The sequence below is a fragment of the Balaenoptera musculus genome, chromosome 7 (assembly GCF_009873245.2).
Source record: "Balaenoptera musculus isolate JJ_BM4_2016_0621 chromosome 7, mBalMus1.pri.v3, whole genome shotgun sequence".
Taxonomy (NCBI): domain Eukaryota; kingdom Metazoa; phylum Chordata; class Mammalia; order Artiodactyla; family Balaenopteridae; genus Balaenoptera; species Balaenoptera musculus.
Genome location: NC_045791.1, coordinates 81,073,653 through 81,087,471, shown reverse-complemented (window position 1 = coordinate 81,087,471; position 13,819 = coordinate 81,073,653). Strand labels below are relative to the sequence as shown.

The 13,819-nt window shown below is 40.0% G+C and overlaps 1 protein-coding gene across 1 annotated transcript; it reads left to right on the top strand.

The window, feature by feature from the left end:
• The first annotated feature begins 557 nt into the window (after positions 1–557).
• Positions 558–2,281, top strand: LOC118898568 (tetraspanin-3-like). Its single transcript, XM_036859086.1, has one exon. The coding sequence runs from the start codon at positions 694–696 to the stop codon at positions 1,453–1,455; it is 762 nt and encodes a 253-aa protein (XP_036714981.1). The 5' UTR covers positions 558–693; the 3' UTR covers positions 1,456–2,281.
• The last annotated feature ends 11,538 nt before the right edge of the window (positions 2,282–13,819 follow it).

Sequence of the window (13,819 nt, the reverse complement as noted above, 5' to 3'; positions counted from 1 at the left end):
CACCAGCTCACTGCAACTACTCTTGCCAAGGTCTTAGTTGCTAAATCCATAGAGCTGATTTCATCCCTCATCTCACTTACCTAACGGACACTGTTGACCACACTCTCGAACTTAGAATTTTCTTCTCCTTTCTCTTCTTTACATTAAACTATATGAAGTAACAGTTTGTGTAAATCAAAAACGGTCAAATAGTCAAGATTTGGAGGAAGAAAGGATGAGTAGGTGGAACAACAGGGAATTTTTAGGGAAGTGAAACTATCCATATGATATTATAATGATGAATGCACATCACTATACATTTGTCAAAATCTGTGGAACGTACACCACCAAGAGTGAAGCCTAATATGAACTATGGATTTGGTTGGTAATGATGTGCTGATGGTGGTTCATTGATTGTAATAAATGTACCACTTGGGTGGGAGATTTGATGTGCGGGAGGCTGTCTGGGGTGTGATGAGGGCGCGGAGAGAGTATAAGGGAACTGTATAAGTTGTACTTTCACTCAATCTTGCAGTGAACTTAAAACTGCTCTTTAAAAACTCATCTATTGAGGGGTGGGCGACGGCGCCGGGGGCTGCGGTGAACGCTTCGCAGGCCGTGCAGTTCCCAGAGGGGAGGCGCCGTGCCCATTGACGCCTCGCTCGGTGAGCGCGTTCCGCTCGCCGAGCAGGGCCCCAGCCGACCGCCGGCACCATGGGCCAGTGCGGCATCACCTCCTCCAAGACCGTGCTGGTGTTTCTCAACCTCATCTTCTGGGGAGCAGCTGGCATTTTATGCTATGTGGGAGCCTATGTCTTCATCACTTATGACGACTATGACCACTTCTTTGAAGATGTGTACACTCTCATCCCTGCTGTGGTGATCATAGCTGGAGGATCCCTGCTCTTCATTATTGGGCTAATTGGCTGCTGTGCCACAATCCGGGAAAGCCGCTGTGGACTTGCCACGTTTGTCATCATCCTACTCTTGGTTTTTGTCACAGAAGTTGTTGTAGTGGTTTTGGGATATGTTTACAGAGCAAAGGTGGAAAATGAGGTTGATCGCAGCATTCAGAAAGTATGTAAGACCTACAATGGAACCAACCCTGATGCTGCTAGCCGGACTATTGATTATGTACAGAGACAGCTGCATTGTTGTGGAATTCACAACTATTCAGACTGGGAAAATACAGACTGGTTCAAAGAAACCAAAAACCAGAGTGTCCCTCTTAGCTGTTGCAGAGAGACCGCCAGCAGCTGTAATGGCAGTCTGGCCCACCCCTCTGACCTCTATGCCGAGGGGTGTGAGGCTCTAGTTGTGAAGAAGCTACAAGAAATCATGATGCATGTTATCTGGGCAGCACTGGCATTTGCAGCTATTCAGCTGCTGGGCATGCTGTGTGCCTGCATCGTATTGTGCAGAAGGAGTAGAGATCCTGCTTACGAGCTGCTCATCACAGGTGGAACCTATGCATAGTAGAAAACTCAAACCTGAGCTTTTTTAGTCTTGTTCTGATTTGGAAGGTGAATTGAGCAGGTCCACTGCTATTGGCCTCCTGAGTTCATTTAGTTAAAGCACACGTACACAGGTGTCGGACAGAGCAGTTTGGCTCTTCACGTGTCCACCTTCTTACCTACCCACCTGTGAGTTTCTTTTCCCCTGTTCTAGCTGACTCTCCATGTCCGTAAGTGTTTCAGTACGGTGGTAAATGTTCTAATCTCAGAACCATTTGCGAGTTGCGTAGTGTGGTAGAATTAAAGGCGGACATGAGCCTGCTTCTGTTACCTCCAAGCAGTAATGGGACTGCTGCTGAAGTATCACCGGGTCCTTTCAGTCTTCACAATGGAGAACTCTTGGCCAAAGGTTTTTGGGGGGATGGGGAGACAGTCAGCTGTCTGGTTAAAGTTAATACCAGATGGTGCCCCTCATCAGTGTCCTTTTAAAAAATATATACTATAGTTCAGTAAGATAGCAACTGTACAAAATGGCTAAAATAGATTTTAGAATCATACAGCGTGTATCTTGGTTCATCTTCAAAATCAGACTGATCTTTGAAACTAGCGGTTTTTAATCAAAGTTGGCCTTATAGGAGGAGTGTAATGTATGCACTACTGTTTTAAAACAATTAGTGTGAGTGTGTGCGTGTGTTTTTTTGTATGATTGAGCCCATTCATCGTAAGTCTAAACTCGTTAGAAATAATGTATCCATGTAGACTAGCAAAATAGTATGTAGATGTGATCTCAGTTGTAAATAGAAAAATCTAATTCAATAAACTCTGCATCACCCCCTCAAAAAAAAAAAAAAAAACTCATCTATTAAGTTTTCTAAAAAGGCCAAATATCAGCAGTTTTACATGGTTCAACCTAACAATTCTACTCTCTTCCTCTCTGGCTGTTCCTTCTAGGTCTTTTCAGGCTTACCTCCCTCAGTTCCTTTCTTAGCTGTTGGTGTTCTCCAGGGTTCTGTGTTTTCTTCTCACTCTGAGATCCCCACAGGAAAAAGCCTTCTATCATTAGAATCCTGCATATCAGGCTCCCAAAAATGCTCTTCCACATCTCTTATCCTATGACCTCAAAATACTGGGTGACCACCTCCAAATGCCATGAAGGTTGTAGGCTGCATCTCTGCCAATCTCAGACACAAACACTGCTTCCAAGTTTGGGGAGGATTGAGTGCCAGGAACTTTCCATCAAAGGAAAAGAAAAATTAGCCTTTTAAATTCTTCCTCTCAGATAGCATGAATGCAATAGATTCTTTTATGAGAAGATATCACTTCCCACTACTGCCAAACATCCTTTTTCTTGCTTCTCTTTGGGTTCCGATTTGTGGCTCCAGAGGTGCTCACAAATTAGCACAGTGTTTGCAATAGTTCCACATGATATTTTGGAACATTTTGCAATATTAAGCAATTTAAATGATCCAAAATATGTATATCTGTAAACCTAGACATCACGCATGAAAATTGATGCTGATTTTTTACTATCATAGGTTAGGTTTCCTGGGACCAAACTCTGAGACTGAAATTTATTAGAGTTTTACAGGGAAAAAACACTCAGTGGGGAGGGTCAGTGAGGGAAGCAGGATTGGGCAACAGGGAGAAATTGAACTTTGATGCGGTTGTTGATGCAGAGCCTCTGTCAATACTACTGGAAGCTTCGGATCAGGGATGGTTGGCCCTTCAGAATTATCCCAGTGGTAGCACCTCAAAACTGACCTACCATTGAACAAAGGCAGCTCCCAGGGAGAAGGCATAACCTAGGGTGAGGCAGGTCCCTTCAGCAGAGAGCAATTCCCGGAGAGAGAGCCATCAGAAGCAAACACTGCAGCAGCTGCAGAAATGAGGCCTCAGTTCTGCAGGGAATCTGGATTGCACATCTTAGTGTCCATCACGTTTATGTGGGCAGCTAAATAGACTTTAGATGGTAGAATTGCAAAGTCTATAATATTTATTAAAATTTTAATACTGTTTGTTTAAATCTTGAAAAAGTTAAACAATTTTCGTTTTATTTTGTTTTTTTTTAACTGTCAAAGGAAAGCCTATGAAAATGACATTAACGTGGTTGAAAAGAAAAATGTATACAAGCCAGAATTTTGGCCAAAAATAGAGAAGTCACATATGTCTCACTGTTTATACTTGGCACTGTGAGTTGTGAGTTCGAATGTGCTGCAAGTAATGACATTCTTTGGAAGAACTCGAAGATTACACACAATATTTTACGGATCTGGTAAAAGACAGAAATCTTGATGAAACACATAGCAAATCTGACCTTATAACTGCTTTGAACACATGATAAGAATGCCCACTAAATACTATTACACTAAAGCAATTAGACTTAACTAAGTCTAAAATAGATGATACATTAGAATAATTATGTGAAACAGTAGAAAATCCTCAAATAAAGAACAAATTGTGGTCTTTGTTAGAAAAAGAAATTATTTCTATACTTGTTCTAATTAGTTATTTGGTATGAACTATTGTTTATTATTCATTATAAAAATAAAGAGACCTAAATGTGGATGTTTTATTTTTAAAAGAAATTTGAAGTATTTTCATTTTAGAGTAAATTATTTTTCTAGATGAAGGGAAACTACATGTGGAAAAATGCAAAAAAAAAAAAAGTGGCATTTTAATTAAGAATAAAGAAATTATTACAAAAGCCAACTCTGTTTGCATAGATGTGAAGGAGAAGATTCACCTATAAATAATCCTGAAACTAATTTCTCTAGAGACTATTTTCTGGCCATTTGAGATCAAGGCACAATCTCAATTGAGACTGAGAATGACAACAAATATAGACAAGTTGTCTCATTGAACAGGAACCCCAAAGAAGATCAGTGTTGCCTGGGGAACCACTACCAGAAGCTAAGAGAGATTGAAAGGATAAGGGTCCAGGCCCAGTATACCTACTTTGACCTTCTGATAAGATTTCATTAGGAGAAAAATGAGGAAGGATTCTGCTACTTAAAGAAAAAACTTAAGCCGCTGATCTAAATTAACAATGTGATTTTTTAAATTTACATTTTTTATTATAAGTATATTTTGAATTTTAAAATTTAATATTTTTTCAAATATTCATTATTTTATACCTACTAAGACCTATCTTTCCTATTGGCCCCTGCAGTTTAGGGTGGCATTTGGGAACACAGGGGTAAAAGAGACCACTCAGCTAGAAGAATATTGAAAGACTTTACTGGTGTGTGGTATCCTATACTGCAGGGAAGTAAGCCATTGTTCCCATTTTTCACATATATATTTTAATTCAAAATATGACTATAAGTTTCCCAGGCTCCTTCCAGGAGGTGTTCCTTCTCATTAATTCATGTAACAGAGGGAAAAGAAGGTAAAGTCTTTATGATCTCTTGCGTGGGCCTTGAATTTTCTGCTGTTCTATGGTCTATAGCACCCTTAAGAGGCAATGTGTTCAAAGAAGCCAGTGGCCCAGATTCAATGTATCAGTAACTATGGATACTGTTCCAAGTGTAGTTATAGCACTTATTTAGTCCAAGTTATCAGCGACTAATTTGAACATGTCAATAGGACAAGATATTGAGGCAAGTTCTTTGTATCCTCAAGTAACATAATTCATGAGTATTTATACACATCAATAAATGTGAAGAAGGAGTTACCAGTTAGAATGCTTTAAGCTTCATGCAATAGAACATCCAACTCAGAATGGCTTAAATAATAAAGCTATGCATTGTCTCATATGACAGGAAGTTGAAGGAAGAACAGTTTTAGTGTTAGTTCAATCTGCAGCCCAACAATTTCTTCAAGACCCAGGTTCCTTCCCTCTTTCTGCTCTGCCTACACCAGCATGTTCATCTCAGGCTAACTCCCCTCATGGTCCAAAGACGGCTGTCCAGATGCCACCTGCAAACACAACACTCTGGAGCAGAAAAGAAACTGTTCATGTTCATAGATCTCTTTCTAAGAGTACTGAGAAACTTCTCCAGAGGCCCCTCAGAACAAACTCTCAGGGCTATTGGTCAGAATTTTGTAACATGTCCACACTTAAAACAATCACTGATGAGAAAGCTAGGACTGCTCTTCTGGTTTAAACCAATCATTATCTGCTCCCTGGGACTCCTTAGAAACACATGGCGGGTAGATAAGTGAACACAATTAGAGTTCTGTTTGTTGCCAAGGAAGGGTAAACAGCTTTTGCTTCTGAATGTCTGAACAGTGTCTTAAAATGTGTATTCATACAATCCGTTTCAACAATTTAGGAAATGGTAAATCTTTATCAGTAGCCCTCACTTTTCCCAAGTCTTTTTATAGTACTTAGTTAGACCAAAACAGCTTGCAGATATTTATCTAAAGAAAGATATTCATTCATCCATCCACTTATTCATTCAGTTAAGATGTTCTGAGTACCTATCATATTCAAGATATAGTTCACTTATGGAAGACTCAATAAAGCAAAGTTTATGTCATCACTAAATTTATTATTTGGAAAACACCAAACTTTAAAAATGATGTAATAGTTTCTCATGCCATAATGTGAAGGTGACTTTCAAATTAAATTCACCCAAGTTCCACAACATTTGCAAGATTTCTAGCCTAAACTTACAAATAAAATTTTCTTAAGAGAAAGTAATGGAAACAATTTGGATAAAGTATTGAATTTAAGAGTTACAGGGGAATTCCCTGATGGCCCAGTGGTTAGGACTTGGCCCTCTCGCTGCCAGAGCCCCGCTAAGATCCCACAAGCTGTGCTGTGCAGCCAAAAAAAAGGAAAAAGAAAACAAACAAAAAAACAGTGTTATAGGAAATGGTAGATTTATTCCAACAATCCTGATTGACAAATATCAAACATAAAATACTTATGTCTGTAAAATTTGGGAATGTGATGATGGGAGAAAACCCAAAACAATGGCATTTATTTTGGGACGATTATCCTGGAAGAGTTATAATAACAAATTTGAAAACTATTATAGGAATTAGACTTGAGGTTATTTAGTCTAGCCCCTCCATGTACTGATAACTACGAAATAAGAGAAGACTCTGCCATTAACTCAAAAATTCCAGGGACATCCTAAGAACTAACCCCAAACCTGGTATTCTCCAGGACACAAAAACTTATTTGTTTTCCTTGGAGATCTGAACCAGGAAGTTTCTTCTCACATTACTCCTAAAAGACAACCCCACCAGATGCATGTCAGGAAAAACCAACTAACTGAATTAAAGTGTGCAGAAATGCAGGAAAGAGAAGACTAAAGAAGGGAACCCAGAGAGAAATTGTGATGGTATTAAGAACAATTCTATGTTTTTGTTTTATTTTATTTTAACTATTATTCATCCTGGATAATTCCTGTTTTGAAAATGAGTATCTAACTTATTCCATAAAGAGCTCAGTAATCAAGTGGCAGAAAGGTAGGCATTCTGTCAGCACCTCAATAGCTCATAGGTGTGGGCATTGGAGAAAGGCACCCTCTCCAGGTGGGCATAGCTTTTCCAGGAGAGTAGCTTAAGAAGGGGATCCTGACTGGATTTCAGCCCCCTCGTCCCCTTGGCTAGGGGCCCTTGCTCAGGGCACACAACACATAAATGTACACAGTGGCCATGCACGCTGGAGGAGAAAAATTTGGAATTCCTGAGGTTGTTCACCCAGACCCAGAACTTGAATGCCATGTACAAAGTCAGAATAAATCCACTCTACCAAAATCTTTTTTCATTACTGGTATCCTCAACTGTTGGCACAATAATCTTAATCATCTGACCTTTTAGAGGCAATTTCCTCATCTTGGCTGGACAGATCAGGCTAAATGCTACATTTGGCCCTATTTTTAAATTGCCCTGATGGTGTGAATGGGTGTGTGGCTCAGGGTGCCCACATAGGCTGGGCTCCTTCCAAGGACTATTTGTTCCTTGGGTGTAACCAGCAGCTGTAGACAGGAGTGGGGAATGGAGGTGAAGGAATGGTAAGGGTAGGGTCAGTGCCTTTCTTATCTGAGTAAAAGTGATTTCACCAATTACCCTGGGAAATGCTGAGCCTTAGTTTGGATTTCAGAGGGGTCACTCTTGGTCACCCATAAAATGGCAGCCAGGTACACAACTCCCAAGTTCACACATAGTCACACAGCCAAACTGATTCCTTCCAGCCCTACCAGTGTAAATGGTGGCTGGAACTCAAAGACAAGCTTCTAGCTAAAACTGTGGCTTGGGTCCAAGCCCAAGCCGGCAAACTGCAGCAAACTGCAGCCTGCAGCCCAAATCCAGCCCACCGTCTGCCTTTGAGCAGCCCATGAGCTAAGAATGGGTTTTTACATTGTGAATGGTTGGGGAAAAAAGTCAAAAGAATACTAATATTGTGTAATGTGTAAAAGTTACATGAAATTCAAATATTCACAAATAAAGGTTGATGGGAACACAGACATGTTCATTTGTTTCCATATTGTCTGTGGCTGGCTTTGCACTCCAATGGCAGAATTGAGTAGCTGCAAGAAACCGTACGGTCACAAAGCCTAAAATATTTACTATCTGGCCCTTTCCAGAAAAAAGTTGTCAATCCTAAGCTAAGACATTAAACATGTTAGACATGGTAGATAAGAACATCTCAAAAAATAAATTTCAGGCAAACCAATAAGACAAGGGCTATCAAATAGCCACATTCCAGTCTGAACCCATAATTAAGACTAAGTGATTACCCTGAGGATTAGGGTATTAAAAAAAAGAAGGGACATACAACGTGTACACTCTGCACTTGGTGAGTGTGGAGATAATAACACCGTGTTGCTTGCTGCCACATCTCCATCCTAGGCCACTTCTTAGAGCTGGTCAGGTGCTCATTAAATAGTTATTCAGTGAATGAAAAGGAAGGGAGTAGGAAGAAACATAAAACAAGTGAAGCAAGAGTTGCATAGGGTTAGGAGTGCAAAAGGGACCCCAAGTACAACGATTTGTCTACCCTTGTATAATATGTCACGATTCTTAAAAGGTAGTAGAAATGCACGTTTTGGAAGCTAACATATCAAATGCTAAGTGCGTGCCCAGGAGACTAAGAAATGACTACGTAACTATGGTGATGGCCATGATGCCCGTTCAAGCCCACCTTGTCCCACTCCCTTCCTCAGTCACCAGACACTCGTCTATTGAGTCCAGAGACTAACTTCAGACTTGGAGATTAATGAGGGGAAGGAAATCAAATCTGAACCTCACGAAATAAACAGCACCACTTGTCACTGTTGATCTTTGATTAACTGGCTCTTTTTTCCGAACCAGGGCCTCTCTCTCTCTCTCTCTCTGTGTGTGCTTGCAGGTGACACCCACACATATCCTTCAGTGTTGGCAGAGATGCTCACTCAGATAACAACTGGAGTTCATGCTGCACATTTTCATCGTCGTGTGTCATCATCACCAAGCAAAACCACAACTATAGGAAAACAAAGCTGTTTGTTGCTCTTCTGTCTCAACTGACATTTCCACCCAGCTCTCACAATTTGTTCTTTGGAGCCAGAGGAGTGTTTCAATCTGTCATTGAGATAGCTATGCCAGTTGAAGTGTAAGTAGAATCCGATCCACCCCTACTCGAAGATAAATTCACCTTTCTGTGACTTTTTGTCCCCTAGAATTCCCAGTATTCCAAAACTTTTCACTGAGTTTACACAGGCAAATAAGATAAGGAAATGGGCTTGGGAAGTACACATTCTGGCCTTTAGAGTGGCCTCAATAATGAGGTCAGCTCAGAACAGATGAAATATTCTTGGGTCATCCATATTTAATCCTTAGTGTTTTTCAAGCGTGGAACCCAGTGTCCATACCCTGAAAAGAACAAAAGGCACACTGAGGAAGTGTGCTCCATTCTTCCCTGGACAGTGGCCTGGGTCTCTAAGTGCTGAGAGCCTGGGAATCTTCAAGCGGAAAGCGCTCATTCCTTTGGGATGCCAAATTAGAGAAAGTTGGGAGGTCCACCCACTCAGATTCATTCCAGAAGAACCAGACTTCTTCTGAGCACCACTATTGAAAAGCCAAGAGTTAGTGCCTCAGCTAAAGAGATACAGATAAGGTAACAAACAAGTTTCTGGTGTGACTCCCAGACCATCCCATTTGCTGCTGCTTAGGGTGGTGGTCAGGACCCCCATTATGATGGATCCAGAATTTTCTTTGATTTTTCTCACTCATCCATTATCTCTGTTCCAGACAAGGGGAGAGAGGAGAAAGTGTACTGCTTTAAAAGGAATCAATCTCTTTTATCAGACTGGATTTAAAAAAGTGAATTCAGGGCTGCAGCAAATTACACTCTTCACCTAGTTATGAAGTTAGAACGTGGTGGGAGGTCTGTTAGGTGAAGTCGCGAAGTTTGCATTTTATTTCATTTTGCATTTGAGTTTCAAGGTGCTAGAACCTTCTCACAGAACTAGGTTACACTATTTATATTAGCCCAATAAAGGAGTGCTTATTGAGCCGATACGTTTAATGCCGGAGTTTTTACCAACTTATCCTTCTCCAGTTGATTTGGTTTGTCCAATCATACTCATGAGCTAAGTCTTTCTTGGAGTAACAGGTTTTGGTTATCTTTATTAAGTTCAATGAGCTCCATTTCAACGAAGAAAATAGTCCGTTTGGAGATGAACTCATAACACACCTATGTGACTTCAGGCCACACTCAAAGCACAATTTGCAATGAAGTAATAGGAGTTATTACGTGAAGTATCAGACCAGCTCTTGTGTCTCTTGTTCAAGGGCCTTTCCCTACCCACAAGAGGATAGCAGTGTGTGTGTGTGTGTATGTGTGTGTGTGAGTGTGATGATTGATATGCCTGATTTGAATTTTCAACTTGCTCCAAATGCCACAATTTTGTTTGTCGTTGTTCTTTTATTTTTAAACTATTGCAAGCCATTAGCGTGTTCAGTTATGACAAGAGCATGACAGGTGAAGAATCTGAAATTGTCTGTCCCCAGCATTCCCATCCTTGAGCTCTTTATGAATCACAGCCAGGCAAAGCATTTATAGAATTTGTTGGGGGCCAGGGGAGAAAAAATAAAAAGAAAGAGCAGCAGTTTAGTAGTCGGATGGGATTTGAACAACAAAGGCAACATTTTCAGAAGTCTTAGATTAAAGGCATGTTTAAAACATAGTCAATACTCCATTAAGAGGGAAGTTAGGGACTTCAATGGGAAATCAACTTAATTTCAACTGTGGCTTATTTAGTGTGACTTTTTAAGATGACTCTAACAGTATTGGTTTTCGTCCCTGCACAAACATTTCTAAAATGTAAATGAACTTATAGCTACCAGGTTTTCTTTCACCAGGCTTGGCTGTGTGTATGTTTTACATCCTGTCTCACTAATAAAATGGATTTTTGAGCTTATTAATAGGAAAGTGGAAAACAGAACTGACTCTCTCCTTCTCAGAGTCTGATTAGTACATTTAGACTGACCATTAATTCATAAAGGCATGTGAAATTCACTCATCCAGTCGATAAATATTTGTCACATGCCAGGCACTGTTCTGGGCACTGGAGATATGGCAATAAACAAAACAAAGTTCAATCCCTCCTAGAGCTTACATTCTAGTTTGGGGAATTAGACAGTGAACAAATAAATAAGTTTAAAAGTCAGGTATAAGAAATGGTGAAATGTTATGGAAAAACAAACAAGCAAGGAAAGTAGGTGGGGCTTGGGGAGATTTTACTAGGGTAGAAGGTGACACTTGAGCAGGGACATGAAGGAAATGAAGGAGCAAGCCAGGTAGATATCTGGGGAAGAGCATTCCAGACAGTGGAAACAGTATGTGTAAAGGCCCTGAGGTTGGAACATGCCTGTGATATTTGAGGAGGAATATATCAGAAAGTATGTATATACTTATAAGAAAGAGATTTACTGAGCCTCAAGTGCCCTTGCAGATACCAAAACCTGGGTAGTAACAGGTCTATAGCAGTGATGATTTTGGTTCTAGGTTCATCATTGCCACCATCTCCAACCTCCAGCATGTAGTTAAATTTAACAATTCGGGATCAATCCCCAGGCCTGCTGTTGCTCCTGTGCAGCAGTACAAAAGGCCAGGATGAGGGATCTGATATCCATTTAACCACCAACATCCCCATTAAATTAGCCATGAGAACTAGTGGCTCAGTTAGTTAACCTGAGGGATTGATGGAGTCAAGGCTGAAGTTTGATCTCTCTGAGAGAACATTTACATCACACAGAATGCACAGGTAAGCCCAGCCTGACATCTCAGAGATATAATCCATTGGTCTGATGAGAAGTTGCGACTAAAGCCAAGCAAACAAACCAGAAGTGTACTTTGCTTTGAAATGAAACTAATATTTAAAAGTCTGGATTTTTTTTTCAAGGCTAAACTAGAGATTTATAAAAAGGGTTTATCCCATACCTTTTTTAAATAACAAGTTTTCTCCAGATTCATCACCAAAAGTGAAGCATACCTGCTCTGAAAAACAGTATTAAAGCACAAATTTAAAAACAGGCACATGGTAGTTCAGTAATTTTATCACTGAACACAGAACATAATGTATACTTGGTCTCTTTAAATTGGTATGCTCATCCCCAAATAAGTGAGCTCACAATCAAAAATTATAGAACCACTATTAATTATAAGACTCTTACAATAATAGCAGCAAATGGCATTGTTTTCTTCATAATTGCCATATCTGAAACTGTAAAAGCATTGCTCCAACCACTGTTCTTTAACCATTTCTTGGTTCACAGTAATAGTGAAAACGGACTTCCCTGTTAACATTTCTACTTTGGTTCTGTTCAGAGTGAGTAAGAAAAATCTAAAGTATGATTCATCTTCAGTAAACCTATTTTTCCCATCAGAAAATAAAACCATTTATTACCAAAGAGCAAATCTTTCCATTTTTTAATTTATTTTTTGTCATTGCCCTTTCTAAAAATTCTCCAGCTTTGTCCTTTTCAAATTCAATCTGATAACTTGGATTAAGGAACTCTGTGTGCCAAGAGGCTGGCAATTTGGCACATGTGTCGGTATAAATTCAACAGTTTTCATCACCCAAGTACTGCTAAGTTTGACCTTCTTTGAAATAATTTAATTCATGGAATGGAAGCCCATTTAAAAATCAACCAAAGTTCAATATCCCCTGAATGGAATTATAAGATTTCTACCCCTCCGCATGTTACAAAAAAAAAAAAAATTAGAGAAGACCTCTTTGTATACATAAAAGTGAGAGGCAGAATGCTGTACATTTTATTACAAGCTAAAATATTTTGAAACAGGAAATGGGAGGGAGTTTAGAGGATTTCAAATTTTGTAGCACCTCGTCCCTGGGTAGTGAATTTAAATTTGTGTTATAATAGTCTCTTCCTTCTCAGGTCATTGCCCAGTTTAATTTTTATACATAGTTTATCTATATGACAATAATAATAATAGCTAACATATGTCAGTCATGGTACTATGTGCCAGGGACAAGCAGAAAAAAAAAAGACAAACTTGAGACATGCCCTCATGGAAATGATAGTATAGGAACAGACCTTTGTGATCATTATCTTCATTTTATAGTTGAAGAATCAGAGTCTTAGAAAGGCAGTGACTTGCCTGAGGCCAACTAGCAATAGTACTTGAGCCACGCCTATCTGCCTCTAAAACCTAGACTTCTCCAACGTCTGAATGAATCAAAGCACTGAACAAATTATAAGGGCAGCAGTAAAACCATTCTTCAAGGTCCCCAGACATACTCCAGTTGACCCAAACTGGAGCCAGAAAAATATTCATGGTGTTTCCAGGGTCTGGCCTTGCCTGGTATCTTGAGAACTTTGATGCTATCTCAAAAGCATCAAACACTTTTCCATGTCGATGGACCTCCAGGGTAAACAGGCAACTGAACCACAGAGTTCTGGAGCTCTGAGCCCTAAAGCACAGAAAGTCCCAGAAAGAAGCTCTCGCCATTTCTCCTTCTGCCTTCTGTCTTCTAGAAAACTCCTACCAGATGCCGGCCACCCCTGCGGCACGTGGCAAGAATTGTGTCGTTCCCTTCAGAAGTTTCTCGAGACCCATCCCTCATACTCTAATGGATACTAACATCCCTTTTTCACAGTATCATCACTTCTCCAGTAGATGCACTCTCAGCATCCCGCTGTAGATCTCCATGCAGACAATAAAGAAACCAACTGAGCAAACCTAAAATACATGGAACAGAAAAGTCCCCTGTATGATTCGACTGAAATGAGCTGCTAAACAAATAACCCTTCATAGTATTCAAATAATTTTGACATCAAGTGACCTTATTTCCTGACACATTCTTCCTTGGTGTGGGAGGACTACTTTATTCTTTTGAAACCATATTGTGAAGACTACCTTGAATTCCCATCACAAGGAGTAAGGAAAGCAAGTTGGTTTACCTCCCATTGCTTTGAAGGGA